This window comes from Oryzias latipes, chromosome 10 (assembly GCF_053564925.1).
Source record: "Oryzias latipes strain Hd-rR chromosome 10, Olatipes_Hd-rR_3.1".
In the NCBI taxonomy this organism is placed as follows: Eukaryota; Metazoa; Chordata; class Actinopteri; order Beloniformes; family Adrianichthyidae; genus Oryzias; species Oryzias latipes.
The window spans coordinates 23208434-23225647 of record NC_136246.1 but is presented as its reverse complement, the minus strand read 5'-3'; the positions used below and the strand labels follow the sequence as shown (position 1 = coordinate 23225647).

At 42.8% G+C, this 17214-nt stretch overlaps 2 protein-coding genes across 3 annotated transcripts; one reads left to right on the top strand and one right to left on the bottom strand.

The window, feature by feature from the left end:
• Positions 1-413: 413 nt before the first annotated feature.
• Positions 414-5572, bottom strand: rmnd5b (required for meiotic nuclear division 5 homolog B). 2 transcript variants are annotated; one of them, XM_004073386.4, is made up of 10 exons: positions 5440-5572; positions 4248-4421; positions 3932-4074; positions 3726-3863; positions 3423-3523; positions 3166-3332; positions 2835-3000; positions 2580-2682; positions 2335-2489; positions 414-2226 (listed from the first exon to the last, which is right to left on the bottom strand). In XM_004073386.4, the coding sequence occupies exons 2-10, from the start codon at positions 4384-4386 to the stop codon at positions 2163-2165; spliced, it is 1176 nt and encodes a 391-aa protein (XP_004073434.1). In that variant the 5' UTR covers positions 4387-4421; positions 5440-5572; the 3' UTR covers positions 414-2162. The 2 variants fall into 2 exon arrangements, with proteins under 2 accessions (XP_004073434.1, XP_078809745.1); XM_078953619.1 differs by lacking the exon at positions 5440-5572 and adding an exon at positions 4968-5256.
• A 2155-nt stretch (positions 5573-7727) lies between these two features.
• Positions 7728-16995, top strand: si:ch73-43g23.1 (uncharacterized). Its single transcript, XM_023959301.2, has 2 exons — positions 7728-8079; positions 8458-16995. The coding sequence occupies exon 2, from the start codon at positions 8521-8523 to the stop codon at positions 16303-16305; it is 7785 nt and encodes a 2594-aa protein (XP_023815069.1). The 5' UTR covers positions 7728-8079; positions 8458-8520; the 3' UTR covers positions 16306-16995.
• The last annotated feature ends 219 nt before the right edge of the window (positions 16996-17214 follow it).

Sequence of the window (17214 nt, the reverse complement as noted above, 5' to 3'; positions counted from 1 at the left end):
TTTGATTTTGGGTCATAATCTGAGCAGAAATGAGCTAAGCTGACTCATACGGCCCTTACCATGGCATTTAACACATTATATAAACTGGGGCTTAATATAACTCCTCAGTTCCAGAGAGGATGAGTGATTTACTGAAGTGGGACGAGAAAACTGTTATCTCACATCTCACTCTGTGGGAGTGTTGCCGCACTGAATTTCATCCGTTCTGTTTATCCCAAGAATTAACACCACTGCTCTGACATTAGTGAATAAATTATGGATAGAAAAGGTGCTTTTTAAAGTCTTTTACTTTAGGGTTTACCTTAAACATAAACAAAGTGCAGCACCAGCGCCACCAAGCGGTGACAGAAGGGATGGTATCTTCACTACAGGAGCCGTCCCATCTTCAGATCCCAGAAAGAAATCTCCAGAAGTGAGTATAAATTTTAACTTTAATATTAGATGCAGGGATATGAAATATGTTAGAGGATAAATATGTACAGTAAAAGTTTCATGACACACAAAAAAAAATAAAAATAAAGAGGGAAATTCGAGGAAGTGAAGAGAACACAGCGGCACCCAAAGAAGCAACGAACGATTGTCAACGAAAAAAGAAAGCTCTGTGAAATAGCAATCAAAACAGGTCACTTATGTCCTTTAAAACCAACCAAAAGGCTCGATTCACTGAAAACTGAGTGTAACATTGCATCATGGGGGTGAGCTATGCTGGTGCGGGGCCTTGTTGAAGAAAGTTGCCTCAGCAGAACGTGAGGTGACATCAAAATTTCTAAAGGAGACTCCAGGAACCTTCAGTAGAAAACCTGACTACACATGCTGAAGTGTGCACATGCACCTGCCTTCACATTTTCTGCAAGAGGATGCTGCAACAAGGAAAACTCCGAGGAGCTGTGAACGGTGACAGTACTCCTAGTAATGTACAGCTTTAATACTAAACGCAGGGTGAACCATTGACCTGTACCCTGAGGAAATGGCTGGATTTTACCCAAATAAAAGCAAACCTTATACAGCAGAGGCATTTTTTTAAGTATATATGAAACGACAGCAACAATGACCATTAGACTTTTCCCATACACAAGTAAAGCTTTGTCACAAGCCCAAAGTCACCGCAACTCATAATAAGGCGACCATCACACCGATTTACATCTCCAAATGACACGGCGTGCTAGCTTAGCATACACAGACTGAAGCAACTTCACAAGTAACGTGGCCTCTTGAGTCCACGTTTCTCCAGAGTAGTGTTGGTTACGCATTTTGCAATTTCATACGCAGGTGGGTGTGATGGAGAACAGGAACCAAACACATTTTACAGCAGTATATATGTTTTTGTCACTTTTCTCAAATACATACATAGAACTAGACGAATGGCTTTTATAATGGGAAGGGAGGGGTGGGGGTTGCTGGTGCAGTCAATCACAGAGAAATAAAAAATAATAATTATAAAATAAAGAAAGCTGTTCTACTGCTTGTGGTGTTTGTTCTGCTGATCCGATAGATGCATCAGTATACAGAGACTCAAGCTACAAGAGGTCTTTATTTAAAAAAGAAAAGAAAAAATTAAGGATTTCAATCTAAAGTTGAGTTCACGAAACACCTCCATCCCCCTCAACTGACAAACAGAAAGCTTTGAAAGCAGTCCGCTTCTACGCAGGTTTTCCTGGATAAAACATAAATTAACTACCACTCTGAAAACAAAATCTACCAATCAGTTTCTCAAAAAAAAAATCCATCCCCATTCATAACAAAACCACTCAGCTTTATTTCTGCCGAGAAAAAAAATCTAGAACAACAAAGGAAAAAAAAAACGAGCTGAATAAAGCTGAGGAACAAACACCAGAAAGTGTTACATACTTGAAATATAAGATAATAACTCTGCAGGCCTTTGCAAATTCATTTCAATGAAGGTTCCTTTTTTTTGTTGTTTTTTTAAAGAGGTGCTTCTTTGTAAAGACATTCCCACAGACTCTTCACTCTACTGCAGGTTGCTGCAGGACCTTCCATGCTGTAAATTACACAAAGCTGGAGGGTCCAAGCTGTCCAGAGGAGCACTTAATGTTTACAAGAACAGGCCAGGAGATGAGGGGCAGAGGACAGGGCCAGAGCAAAGACTCCTGGAAATGCATAGAGCTCCAGGTCACTTTATCCCTTATGTTAAGTCTGTGGTATCAAAAGTAAATCTGCTTGGCATGTGAAGGATTCTGCTCCATGGGACAGTACGGGCATTTCAACCTGGGGATGAGGAGAGCAAGAATAAGATGCTTTAATTCACTAGAGTGGACTAAAAATCATGTTTTGAAGCAAAATGCTGTTTGCAAATGACTGTTTTTGTTGACTTACTTCCCCGCATTGGTGAGTTTGTTGAGGGCATCTCTGGAGATGACGTGGCCACAGATGAGCTTCATGGGAGGGTTGCTTTCCGAGGTTTGCTGCCGGAGAATCGGGCAGGCAAACACAGAGTGGTACCAGCATTTCTTCCCCAGGTCGATTTCAATCTGCGTGTAAAAATAAAGAATGAATTATCAGCCCAGATAAACGTAGAAAGCAGAGGAACAAGACTTCCTCGTTTTAGTTTAAGCTCGTACCGGCAGCTCGTCTTTGTGGGTCCAGACTCCACTGCACTGTCTCTGCTCAATCACCTGTTTGATGTTCATCAACACTGGCAAGGCCATGCAACCCGATGCAAAACTGAAACAAGGGAAAATCAGACAAGAATGATCTGATATTGTTCTAAAAAAAACAAAAAAAGTCAGGAAAATGATGGATTCAAATCTTTTATAAAGAAGCTGAGAGAAGGATGACAACAGAATCAGAAGTAAAGCTCTGTTTTCCTCTCATACCTAACACTTAAAGGAGACTCTACAGAGAGGCCCAGCAAAGCACAGGCATCTCTGGTAAAGATGTTGCAGATCTCAGCCCACTGATTTGTCTCAAGTAAACTGCGATACGGTGAGTTCTCGATGCCGTGACGCAAATAAACCAAACTACCCATTAAGATCTGGATATCTGCAAAAAAAAAAAGAAGACAACCAAATCATATTAGTCCATTTTCCTAAAAACACTTTTACTCCTCCTGAAAAGAAAAAGTGTATTTAAATAAATTATTGTAAAAATAAAAATGATCCTTTTTCTAAAAGAAGCCAGTCGTGACAAAGAATTTATGTTACAGACCTCTCTGGTGCTGAGAGGCAAAGGGTTGGAAGTGCCGGGCGTACTGCAGAGCCTGCATTTGGTTACCGATTCCTCCACTGAGAAGACTTATAAAGTACAAGCGGTGCAACTTGAACTCTAAACTGCTGTTGAGGTCCAGAAGGCGCTGGCGATTTGTAACGGCCCATCTGAGGAAACATACTGGGCATTTAGAGGCATCAAAAGAAAATGCAAACTGAGAAGTGTTAGAAAAATGAAACAAATCTAAAACAACATACTCTAATGCTGGCCGAAGGTCCTGCATTCTCAGAGCTTCAAGGATCCTGTTTAGTTCCAGAAAAGGTTGCTTCATACTCATGTCAATAACTACACCAGACTCCTGGAAAATGGAAGACAATATTAAAATGTTTCATCATTAACACTGGAGGACTTACATTTAGTTGTAAAAAAAATAATCATAATCTCTTCTGGGAAGTTCCATTTTATAGAAAAATATGTGGATTCTTCATATTCTTAAAGAAATATCATAAAGCAGGTTATGCAACACCAGACCGGTTGTCTGCAAAACAATATTTATTTACCTGACAAAGGTCCTCTGCAACACTGAGCATGCCTTGTCTGTACAGATGCTCCACAATGGTCTCACTCAGGTATTTCTGTCTTTCTGGGGTGTCCCAAACTGTTTCTGCCACCACTGCACTGATTTCTGCATCAAAATTCTAACAAAAGGTATGCCACGGGTGAGAAATACATATAAACATATTTAAAAAGACAATTTTTTTTGTACCCTGTCAATGGCTTTGCCAACTTTCGACACACTGCCGTGGATGTCTTTATGTCGAGAGGCTAGCATCTGCACTGTCTCCTTGATATTTTTACAACACTGGGCCATAGTCTGGGATAGGACTGATAGGTCTGCATCTTGTACTCCTATTGGGCAGAAGAAGAAAAATCATCACTAGTCATGAAAACAAAATAATATGCACAATCGGTGGTGATATAGCACAAAAAAAGAATTTATTTTCCTATCAGGAATTAATTTTTTTTAAACTTAGAGCTAGTAAACTTATTTGGTTTATTTGGTGAACAGTCACATTAATTACCAAAAGCAACTAGCTGTGCTCGAATATCACAGACACTGCGCAGGAGTTCATCTAGCCTCTCCTCAGACTGGTGGCCGTACGTCACAAAGCGATGCAGCACCTTCTCCAGCTCCCGCTCCACACACAGACACTGTTCCATGGCTCAGACTGGAACAACTGCACACAACCCAAAACCTGGAGGAGATGAAACAAGAGCACAACAGGTGATTTTTTTTTTAAAGGAGATGTTGTAGAATTCAACTTTAAACTGGCACTTATTTAATTTACTTCAAAAACTTCAACACCATAAATGTTTTTCAACTTAACATAATATTTTGTACTGGTACAAAAAACACATCACAATAAACACAGAGAGCACAACAATATCCTCTTTTTAGAGTAGGTACAGAAAATTGCAATATTTAACAGCCTTTTACATTTAACAGAGTGTTCTAAAAAGAATTCCTTATGTCATCTTAATAACAAGGCTGGAGATACACAAATTCCTCACTGCTGCCTTGACTGAAAGTTTATATTATTGTGTTCCGAACTTTTTTTAATCCACTATCAGGGCCTAGAAACTACAGTCTATTAACGCCACGGCCTGTTGTTTACTACCAAAACATAACAACTCTAGCAACATCACAAAGACAAAAAAATGGTTATAGTTCAATATGTCGAGATTACTTCTGTGTTTACAAAAATACAACAACGTTGTCAATCCTCTTAAGTGACAATTACATTTATTAAACGGAAAATATTCAGTTGTAATCCACTGCTTTAAGCGGAGCGACGTAATGGTCAACCTTCCGTCTGGTCTAGAGCTAACATAAGTAGCATATTTTGCAAGATTTTTCGATTTCGTCGTTTTGTAAATCCCTCTTAAAATGTTTTCGGTAACAACATATTATAATAATATTCATTCATAAATTAAAAACTGTGTGCTTTATAATTTGGACGATTACTGAAAAATAGGGTGCCGCAGAGCTAACATAAATAAACAGCACCACACAGTCAATTTCTAGCTACAAAAGCTAGCTATAGCTAGGAGCTAGTAAACATGTTAGCCCGGTCCTAACTGACAAGGCCCAGAATATTGGAGAAGACAATGACAACTGCTTTGTCACCAACACTTTGCACTGGTCCAACAAATAAAACTCTCACCACCACTCAACTAAATGTACAAAAATATTTCAGAACCAAAAACACTCACCGACGATGCTAATTACTTAGCAAACATTAGCGTTAGCCGCTTGCCTGTTATGGCATCACTTCACTAGCTGCCGTAATGCGGAACTTCCGGTGTCGCATTGTGTATCACATGGCCTTTCAAAATAAAACAAACTTTGTGCTTGATTGACACGACGGAGCAGCTGCAGGAAGGGTAGTTTTTTCAACATAATTTCAAGGAGTAGTAGATTTGAACATTTGCTACATCATATTTTCAAGCGTGTTGATTTTTTCAGCTTTACAGATTTAAAAAAAAATTATTCATCAACACAAAAGTAAACAGTTTAGCAATATGATTCACTTACACTAGATTTTCTCTCATTAAAATTTAACGCTTTTTCTTCAGCAGTGATGGTAAAAACCATTACATCATACTTCGTTATTTACATATTTTTAGGTAAAGGTCCAATATTTTAATAAAGCGTTTAAAATGGCATTTAATTCAGAACTTTTAGATGTAAGTTCTGTTCACACTTTAATGGGCCAAATAGATCACTCCAAAACAAAAAGTGGGCAGACTGAAAACACGATTGTAAGATCATATTTTTATCTTTGCATAACAAAACAAATTCAGAAAATTTATCATATATTTTTTGTTCCTCAATTGTTCCAGGTGCCAAACAAAAGTTTTTAAAAAAAAGCTAAACATGTGGATAAAATCAACTTTATCGCTTTGTTTGGCAGTGTTTCATGGTTTTCATTGATAGTGTACAGCTCTATTAGTGAAAGCATGATGGAGAGGGGTTACTCGATTTCTGCATGGTAATATGATGACTGATGCATCTGGGTTGCAGCGCTAATCGAACCATTGCCAATTCTTTCCTTATGAGCCCTGTCCCAGCCTACTGTAGTGCTGTTACCACAATCAAAAAAAAAGGGCATCCTTTGAATTCGAGAGTAATGTGGGTTTGAACGTTTTGTGAATTAAATAAAACATATGTCAGAAGAAAGGGAACTGGTACACCAAGGCCTGGACAGATAAATATTATGCTTATTTTGTTTCGTTTTATCTGGTGTGAGCGACCATTCTGTATAGCAGCCTTTAGTTTACAGAAATATTCATGGGACATCTTCAGTTTTTTCTAAAGCATGTCTGATATTTCATCAATCCTGAGGACATTTGGTAATTTTTGAAGAAAAAAAGCCTAAATAAAAAAAAAAGTAAAACTTCTTATGTCAACTTTAAACTTAATTTTAAAACACACAATTTTTCCCGATCACCTAATACACAAAAAAATCAAAAGATGTGCAATTATCATTCTTCATAAAATATCACTGTTAGAATGTATTGTTAAAACCCATATCCAATATTTACAAATACTATAATATCCTGAAGCTTTTTCTCCTTTGACAAAAATCTACTGCAACGAAAAAAAATGTTCAGATTTTGCAAAAAAGAAAAATATACATAATTGTTTCAACTTTGAGCAGACCCATATTGAACGCCTTTGGTTCACAGTTTATGTACTTCCCATTATTTAGATATTAATAAGATTACAGAGCTTTTTCTTTTATTTCCCTGATGACATAATAAACATGAGTCAAAGACTTGTTGGATTAGAAACAGGGAGCATATCTAATCTCATAGAACAATTAGCAAACATGCATAAACAGTCTTACTGTAGCTTAGTGACCCTGCTGTTATGGAAAAAATGTAATCATATATGTATCGACATCAGTCTTTTTTTTTGCTCTAATTTATGAAAACAGGAATTAAGATGTAATACACACTTTCGTGTGACTCAATAATTTGAAAAGAATATTCGTTAGACATGTTGAAATAAAGTGGCTTTGAATATGTCAGAGAGCCTCACCATAAATGTTTTGCTAAGTAAGCAGGGCACAGGAGTTCATTTGAGCTGACACAGTTTGGTGCTCTGTTTTAACCTTTGACCTCTTCTCTGGCCACATTGCAGCTTTTTAAACAAGGTCAAATAGTGCTAGAGCATACAACAGTAAATCATCTACATCCCAAGAACTGCCTGCAGCCTCACAAATTGAATCCAAGTGGACTATGTGTGGGTGCGTTCAGGCAGCTCTGTTTTTCCACACAAGCATGCCCAGGCAAAAAGCTTAAGCTTCGTCTATCTGCTCTGATAATATGAGGCTAAATATAGAGAAGCCCTGTGACTGAGACGACTGTAAGTGTCAGATTCCAGGCGCACTTATCCATCCCAGCCTGTTTGGCCTCTGCTGCTAACTATAAACCCACCCTCCCACTGACGGATACCCCACCCAAAATTACTAATGACCAACCAAACCTCAGTCGCAAGAGGAAAAAAAATCCTGGCTTCACAGTAAGAGCTTTACCCCTGCCGCCAATTTCTAGAGGCGGGGCAGCCATGGAGACAGGAATATTAGGGGATGTAAAGTGTCTGAGAAAGATTCTTCTCTTTGCATTTTCTGTCCAAGACAAGAACACATGGCGGGGGCTTCAGCATTTTGAGATTGTCTGATCTGAGTGGCTCTGGCCAACAGAGCTGTGCAGAGCCGCCCATCATCGGATCCAGCATTTGATCAGCTCTTGCTAACTGGAAGTGTTTAAGGATTTAACAGACACATTTCTGGATGAGGAGCAGAAATTGCAACTCTGCCATTGTGAAATATTTATCAGTGGCTGAAGGTAAAGTATCAGTCAGTCTGGGTTTTTCTTTATGCACAGGAGGCATTGGAGGCACACTTCACCACCCCTATTTATAGGCAGTCTTAGATATGAGAAATGTTTGAAGTTTATTCTTTCAATCTAGATGTCAGATTTACAATACGGTTCAAACTAATTTGCAGTTATTTGTATTATTTTTCATTACGGGACATACATCTTTGAACCGATGCAACTTTTTAAGGAGTGCCAGGTGTATCATTTAAATATGTGATAGCTAGTCAAATTTAACATTGAAATTGCAGAGTTTTTTTATTTTTTGGAAGCTTTAGCCCTCTTTGATTTTCTGGCTTGGCTTGTCAATGAGCTGCACGCTCTCCAGGTGACCATGTCCTCTTGCAGAAACAGAGCCAGGAGCACACCAAAGGAGCTTGGACGTCCCACACTGAGCATTGTGGACTAGTCATGGACAGCTGGACTATCCAGGGTGACAGCTACACCTTCCTGCGCAGCGCACCACGCACCTTTTCTCTATGTCACCGTGACGGCACCCCTAACCACGTCGAAATCTTTGACATTATCAACGTCCCCACTCAGCGCAATTCCATTTCCGAGACCACCTGTTTGTGTGACATTTTTGGAGACGACTGTGAGTCACCGTCCCTCTCGAGCAGCCCCGCCACCGCAGCCTTTGTCCCTGCCCAGAGGGCGGTGGAGGACACAGCAGCTGCATCCCCCCTTCTGGATGATGTGAATGATTCCTCTGGCTCCTATCACACTGCTCAGGGCTTCAGTGAAGAAGAAGAGGAAGAAGGCTTCGATGAGTCAGGAGACAAGCTTTCCAGTCCCACATTGGAGGAAAAGAGAGACCTGGAGGCAAAAGGAAGCAAATCGCCATCCCTTCAGTTTGCCTCATCGTCTCCAGGTCTCAGCAGTAGAGAGAGGACCCCATCTCCTGGACAGAATGGCTTCATTACGTTTGGTCCAGGTGGGAGGCTGTCATCCTCGTCTTCCTCTTCAGCTGAAAAAAGACTCTCACCTTCATCGCCTAAACCAAAACAATCTGAAGCAGAACCAAAAGCAATAAGTAATTCATCCACAGACAGAGACACTAACAACCAATCTTCAACTCCCAGTCTGTCCCCCTGCAAAGACTTGCTTGAATCAACAGACAGTCTCTTAAATGAAAATATCAGTCCGTCTCCTGATCTCATACAGAGTTCTCCAGGTTTTACAGATTCAGATTTTAAATCTGGAAGCACCCTTTCCTCTCCTTTACCTTCACTCAGTGGTACAGAAATAGTATTTCACTCCAGCCCAGTTGACCCTGAGTTTAGAAATAGTTCTCCCTTCACTGACACTCAAGTATCACCTTCTTTCCCCGAATTAGGAGGGAGGGTATCTTTACCTGATCTTTTTAGCAGAGACTCCTCACCTGAACTTAAAGACCCCCCCTGCAGCCCTGAAATAAGTTCAGATCTTTCCAGCACAGGCCGAAACCCCTCTAGAACTCCCGAGAGCCAGAAAACGAGGTTGTCTGTAGAACAGGAGAGCATCACTTCCACACCTGGGCCTCGATACACCCCCCCATCGCCCGTCATTTCCATGTCAACATCTGCTGAGCTTGGAGAAGGTACCTTTTCACCTGAATTAAGACACATAAGCGAATCACCATGCCTACTCAGTTCAGCCTCTTCAGCTAAAACCGGAACAAGAAGTCCATCACCTGAGCCTGCAGCTGTACAGAACAGTTTTTCTGAACCTGAAATCCAGATGTCTTCCCCTGTGGTTGATTACAGTTTATCTCCATCGCCTGGAGTCAATGAAAGCAGTTTTCCCTTTCACAACAGATATACCTCTCCCTCTCCGGAGATCAGGATTACAGCATCCTCACCTGAAGTCGGCTGGAAAGAACAAGCAACTAGAGATCAGGCAACATCGCCCGTCTCAGAGACTCACTTTGGCTCTAACTCACCAAGAAGCTTCACCTCCTCCTCTCACATCACAGAAATTTCTTACTCCGCAGGTCAGCTCGAAGACAGGGAGAGCCCCCCGTTTCCAGAACTTTCTAATCTCTCAACTCCAGAGCCAGATGTTACTCTGATGTGCGACATAAATAGAGTGGGTAGCAGAGCAGCAGAGTCTGCTGCTTCTCCAAGAGACTCCCCTTACACATCAGAATTAACAAGTTCTCTTCCACCATCTGACATAACTGAGAGTCTTCAACCCAGGTACCATACCCCCTCACCGACGTCAAATGGTCTCACCCATTCACCTGAAGGAAGATTTCAAACCCATTTGTCTGACAAGCTTCAAAGTCGTTCTCCTCAACTCAGAAGCAGAGATCAGTCCCCTGTTTCTCCTTTACCTGAACAGAGGTACCAGCATTCGGCAGAGATCCCCTCCACCGACTATAACTCTGTGTATGCACAATCAACAGTAAGAAACAAACCGGAAGTTGTACCAGATTCCTTCCCAGCAGATTTCACAGAAATCCAGAACCTCACAAGGTCAGAAAAAGACAGTCAGTCACCCTCGCTTGAAAATGGCCAGACAGCCAAAGCAGTTCCCGAAGGATTTAAAAATAATTCTCCTGCAATATCAGACAACGTTGTAATCGGGTCACCAATACAAGACACGACAGAAAGAGAAAAAATAGCAGTGGAAGTTGATGTTCTGGACAGATTAAATTCAGTTTCTTCCATTAACAAAAATCTCAAAACCCAGTCCCCACTTTTCTGTGACAAAGACATGAACTCCATATCCTCCAATCCTGTAATCTCTAAAGACAGCACCCCAAACATTTCACCTCTTCACCAGACTTCATCCGTGTCAAAAAACCAAAACTCCATTCCACAGTCCACTTCTCATCCATGGACTAGAAGCAGCAACTTCTGTCCACCCAAATGTATGCCGGAGGTCTGGAGAAGACAGCCAATAAAGAAAATCCTATGTGAAAACAGGGAGAGATCCACAGAGGATTTCTCCCACCGTGTAAACAGACAGCAGACTCCTTCCCCGCCCCTCACAAGGTTTACACCTGTCCACATCATAGCCCCCCAGAAACCCTGCAGACAGTGGCAAAAGAGAAGCAAAAGTCCGTCTCATGTTTTACCATCATCAACTTGTGACAACTTAAAGAAAGCTGCACCAAACAGGGAGGGCCCCAGTATTGACTCTTCTGACAATAATAGCCAGACTGACTCAGTGGGGCTTGGAAGGCAATTGGAGATGGAGAGGGAAATGTCGCTGGAGCAGGAGGGAGCCAAAGGTATGGAGAGGCAGAGGGAGAGGGAGGAGCGGGAACCTGAGAGAGGGGAGGGATGGCAGGGGGTTGCCAGTTACAGAGGGGAACAGGTTGAGCTGTCATTCAGTGCCAGGAATAGAAAAGGACCTGTGAGTTGGAGTGCAGCTCCCACAAGCAGAAAGACCCGTCAGGGACTGCCAACAGCACATTCCTGTTCAGAGAGCTTGCTAGCAACAAGACAGACACAGCAGCAGCAGCAACAGGGTCTGCTTAAACTTAACTCCCAACGAGACATCAGGGGTGGAAGTGCCAAGGGACGGCTTCAACCTCCTGCAACCCAGAACAGGAAAAGTGCTCCTGGACGTGAGGCTGCAAACAGACCCTGTCAGAGTTCCAGCTCCAGCATGGGAAGTGAACTTGATGAAGCAGACAGTGAGGTGAAATGGTTTACAGACTTTGCCTCCCGCAGCTTGTCCAGCTCTGAAGTAGACTACCTTGACATGTACAACTCCAGCTGCCGATCGTCCACAAACATTTCTCAACCGTCCACCCAGGAGAGCCCAGCTGGAGTCAACCCTGCCTGGATGGCCTATGCTGACTTCAGGGGCTCGGCCCCAAAACTGGACTGTGAGGAACCTTCCTTCCAACAGTCACCTGCATACAACTTAGACGGCCTTGATCCATCAAGACGATATGAGTTGGGAAGCTTTGAATGCATAGATGTAGCTGTGGAGAGAGAAGACCACAGGCAGGTGAGAAGAGGAGTGCCAAAGAGACAAATCCAGCTGAAAAGAAGGAATAATGGCGAAGGAAAGCAGGGAGAGAGCAGTGAGAATAGCAGTCCAGGACTACCCACGTCAATGGAGAGCCCCTCTCAAGAAACACAAACAAGAAGGTCCTTCATAAGACAGCACAGTACGCCTGCCGCAATACAAGAATTTTGTCCTTCTGAGAGCAACCTTCAGAACACTCAGCAAAAGGAAAGACAATCGAAATTCCAGAAATCTGCTTCTATGGATGAGACCACCTCCAAAACCAAGATGGCCTCTTGCCTCATCAAGAGTGTGCTGTCCAAGAAGATGCAAGGTGTTGACAGATACAACGATGAGCAAACGGGTGAAAGCAGGAGCCCACCAACAGACATTTCAAGAGAATCCCTGAAACTCGACTCACACAACATGCCTTCCAACCTTCAAACAAATCAAAGTTTTGAGGGTCACACTGTGAGAGGAGAACTAAATACCAAGGATGAAGCTAAACCACCCAAGAGCCAAGGAGTCAGACTAAGCAACAGACCGAGTTCATCCAGCAGCAGCAGAAGTGTCACCTTTTCCCAGACTGACAGCGAAGAGACTGATTCGCAGAGCAGGAATTCCACACCGTTAAGATCAGAGATGAAGTCTGAATTAAAAGTGATGCTTGACAGCAAACAGTCTAAATCCGGATTACACCAGAGTAAAACAACTGAAAGGGATTCAGGCGATTCAGCAAATACCACTTCTGGAGACACTGGAAACTCTGCTATAGGAGGCAGCAACAAAGCCGTGAGGATGACAGACCAAGAGCTCAAGTGTGAAAATGAAGGTGATCACAAACAGTCACATCACTGCGACAGGAGCACCAGCTCACCCAAAATACAGGACATTACCCTGAAAGCTGTGGAGAAGAAGAAAACCTCTTTGGATGTCTGTCTAACACCAGAGGCAGAAAGCAAACCTGGACCATTTTCCCCCGACCAGCCTGTGAAAGAGGCAAGGATTGAGAAAGAGGAGAAGGAGAAAACAGGAGAAAACGAGGTGGAAAATAATGGAGTGAAGGCTCCCATTCACGTTGTTAGAGATGTGAGGCGTCTCGTCAAAAATACTTACAATCTTTCCTTCAAGGCAGCCGATGGTGCAAGGCCTTCAAGCTCAACTGAAGGAGTGATTGAAAGTTTAAATGAAAAAGGGGGAGTGGAGATCACATCTGGTGAGGAAAGAGATGTTAAAGAGGAGACAACAAGGGAGGAGAGAGAAGAGGAAAAGAAAGAGGAGACAAAGGATTTGAGAATGCAGGCCTCATCTCCTCTGGAAAGAAGCAAAGAAAATTCACAGCCAATTCATATAGAATGCAAGGCAGTTTGTTGGAAAAATGATAAAAACAAAACGACCCCTATCACAAAAGACACAGGTAACAAACCTCAGGTTTCTTTAAAGTCTGTTACAGAAGTGAACAGGGAGCCCCGAAACTCCATCAAAACCACATCTGATTGGTCTGCAGGACAAAAAGAGACTCCCAAGCTGTGTGAACAAGAAAAGAACGTCACAACAGAAACACAAAAAGCTGAGGGGGAAATCCCCAAAATGCAAGAAAACAAAGACAAATCAGTGGGAGCCAAAGCAGAGAAAAAACCTCCCGTGGTCGGAAACCTTCCAAAACTTCCCAGTAAGGAGAGAGAAGTGTCGACTGCTGTTGTATTAATCAGAGAAAAAACAAACAAAAGCAGCACGTCCCCATCTCTTGCTCAGGTAGAGACCACAGCTTTAAGCCAAGATTCAGTTCCTTCCTCAATTTCCCCTGGACTCACCACCCCTGGTAGTAGGCCTGGCAGTGGAGGTCACTCAGTTTCCATGCTGCTAAAGGAGAAAGGCTACCAGGCGGATATAGGAGCAGTGGTTGGGGTTAACCACAACTCAGCTGGTGGTAAAGGGCTTCCTCGTAAACACGTGAACTCTCTAGAAATCCCCCTTCAGACGGCGCCTCCTTCAGATGGCGGTCAGGTTGATGTTCACAGAGAAAGGAAATTCTCTTCCCCTTCTTCAGGCCCCTCTGCAGTGGCGGACACCTCAGAGGCTCTCACTCAACGCAGAGAAGATGTGGGACTTAGCGTCAAGCCTCCAGAGAAAGATCCCTCAAAGCTAAGAAACAGTGCACAGGAGCAAAAAAACCTTCCTTCCAAACAGAAGGACGCAGTAGATTTTGAACCGGTGAAAAGGTTTGATCCAACTTTTCCCCCCAGATCTCCTGCAATTAGAAAATTTAAATCACAACCAATCGAGGTTAAATCATTATCCAAAGAACCACAGAAGCCAGAGATGCCCACAAATTCTACGGGCAACCAGAAACCTCAGGCTATTGAGGTGAAATCTATTGCTAAGAACTCCCAAAAACCAGTTGTTCCCCCAAAACCGAGCTGCAAGTTTAAGCCAGCAGATTTTGGAACTAATGAGCCACACACGGCATCAGCAACATCATCATCAACAGGCAAACCGCAGAGTGAGGAGAAGCCTCAGACTATTGTGATTAGCTCACCCACGATCTATAGAAAGATTTCCAACGACTCCACATCCTCGTCAAACTACTCGAGGAAGCTAGCCGTGTCTGCAGTGTCCAGCTGTAAACCTCCAGCTCACAGAATGGCAGCAGCCACCATCAACAGTTTCTCAAACCAGTTATCAGACACTGAAGCATCTACTGAAAGAAGACAGCAACAAACAGCATTACCTCAAATCTCTAACCACGTTCAGAAACCAATTCCTACCAGAGTAGAGGATTCAGATGAGACCTCAACGTCAGCTCCAGCTTCTGACCCAAAAACAGACCAAGTTCCTGAATCTACTCCTGTTAGAGCCAACCAAGCTACTCTCTTGAGTTCAGACAACCAAAAGCAGTTACCCAGGATGTCACGTCCTGAGCAAGCCAAGGCTGTTACTACCAACAACGCCAAACAAAGTTCTGGTGTTTCCACCTCACAAGTTCCCAGATACACACAACAAACGTATCACCAATCCATGTCCAGCAAGTGCACCCTACAAACAGAGGATCTACGTTTTTTTGCTTCAGATGATCCTCCAAGTTACGAAGAACGGGAGAGTTTCAGTCCGATTCTGCTCCCAGATCTGGCTCCTCAAAGGCCAAATCGCTATCAATCCTCAACTCGCGCTCCGCCCTGCTCCTGCTCCGCTGGCTGCCCCTCTCATCCCGGCCTGGCTCCTCTTCACCATCACCACAGCACTCATAACATCACCCCACCGGCCCCAACGCACTCTCCAGGACAGCCACTGCCCTATCAAGTGGATCCGCCCCCTCTGCGCCCCCACCAGTGCAGGCCGGAGCCACATCCAATAACTTACCAGTCAAGTTCTCCAAAGTCAAGCTCTCTTTGTCTAAGCCAACCACCCTCAATGTATCATCCTCCGTACCAGCCGGCCCCCTGCCCTCCTCACGCCTCGCTCATGCCTGCGTGCCCTGCTGAGCGCCCTCTGCAGCCCCCCCAGCACATTGACCCCAGACGACCCCCTGCCCATAAGTCCCCCCATCAGCAGCAGCCACCAAACATTTCTGGGGCACTGTACAGTGACCCTGGCCATGGTCACTCTCCTGGCCTTCCTCCAGTTGATACTCAGTACCTGTGTGGCCCTCAAAGCATGGGACCATCCTATGGCTCTGACTATGGAGGTGACACCTCAAGTTTGTACTCAGAAAGTAACTATGGACAAACACCACGCAGGGTCCTCCTTGATCCTGAAACAGGAAAGTATTTTTACATTGAGGTTCCTGTTCAGCCACTGAGGAAAATGTTGTTTGACCCGGAGACTGGGCAATATGTGGAAGTGCTTATCCCACAGCAAACAATGTCACACTCAGGTCTGTATCCTCCCTCTGCAGCCCCCTTTTCACCACTCCACACCCCCAACATGTACGCTCCTGCTCCACAGTACATGCCCTGTGCAGCTCCTCCCCCATTAGCCCACTCCCAGGTCCAGCCACCCAGATACCCCGAGCCGTCGGCTGCAACAGCGATACACACAGCTGTGCGTGGAGTCAGTTACAGGAATCCCTCAGCTCAGGGATCCAAACCGATCCAAACAGAGCACCAGAATCACTCATCTTTGGACCACAACTACCTGGAGAGTATGTATTATGTTCCCACAGGGATGAATGCAAGCCCAAATCCCACTCCACCTGACTACTACCACAAACATCCTTCAAACTTAGCCCCATCAGGGGGAAAAAGGTCCTGAAATAGAGGTTGGAGCCCGCCTTCCTGGAGCCAGTTAAGTTTAAAATACACTAAGAGGGATTCTAATGTTAGGCGGAAATGTTATTTGAGTTTTTGCATTACAACTGAAGATGGCAATTATTCTATTCTGTATTTTTGCTCTAGGATGTTTTGTTAAGAAAAAATGTGGGTTTATTGCTTTCAAATTAGATATTTTATTACGTGCACTTCAAACTTACGTTTTTTATTTTTTATGTTGGATAAAAATTCAACACTGTAATAACTACAGTGATGCATCCTTACATTTCTTAATGCTTTTTCTCATTAAACTGCTTTCAAAAACTTGAAAATATTGTTTAAATAATCTTCTTTAAACTAGTTACTTTATTGTTGGATGAGCACATTTGCGCAGGTTTACAACAATGTAATTAAAAATGTCTAATATTCATTGTTCTTTTCACGTTTTCTCTTTAAACATGTGGTTCTGATTAAATTTTTTAAGATCTACTAAAACCTTCTATTTTTTAATTTTTGTGTCATAATTCTGATAAGTCAAGTGAATGTTTTCAAAATATAAAAAAATGTGTTTGCAATACATGTTGTTGTGGTCTGTCTTCAAGTATTCAACCTAAAAGAATTGTATGACCCACACTACAGCCCATACTACACTGAAATGGATGCCAAATATTAATAAATACTCATGGAAGGAAAATATTGAGTTTGTGTACCTCTTTGGACGTAGTCTTGGAAATGCTATTTAAAAGTTCTCTTAAACTTTGTTTGCAGAAATTAATATTAAGTGTGCGCAAATCTGTATTTTGTGGCCACCAGTGAGTATTTTCTGCACACAAATTAGAATGTTGTGGACACAAATTAGCATTTTGTGCACACAAATATGTATTTGCTGTAAATAAATTAGCATTTTGTTTGC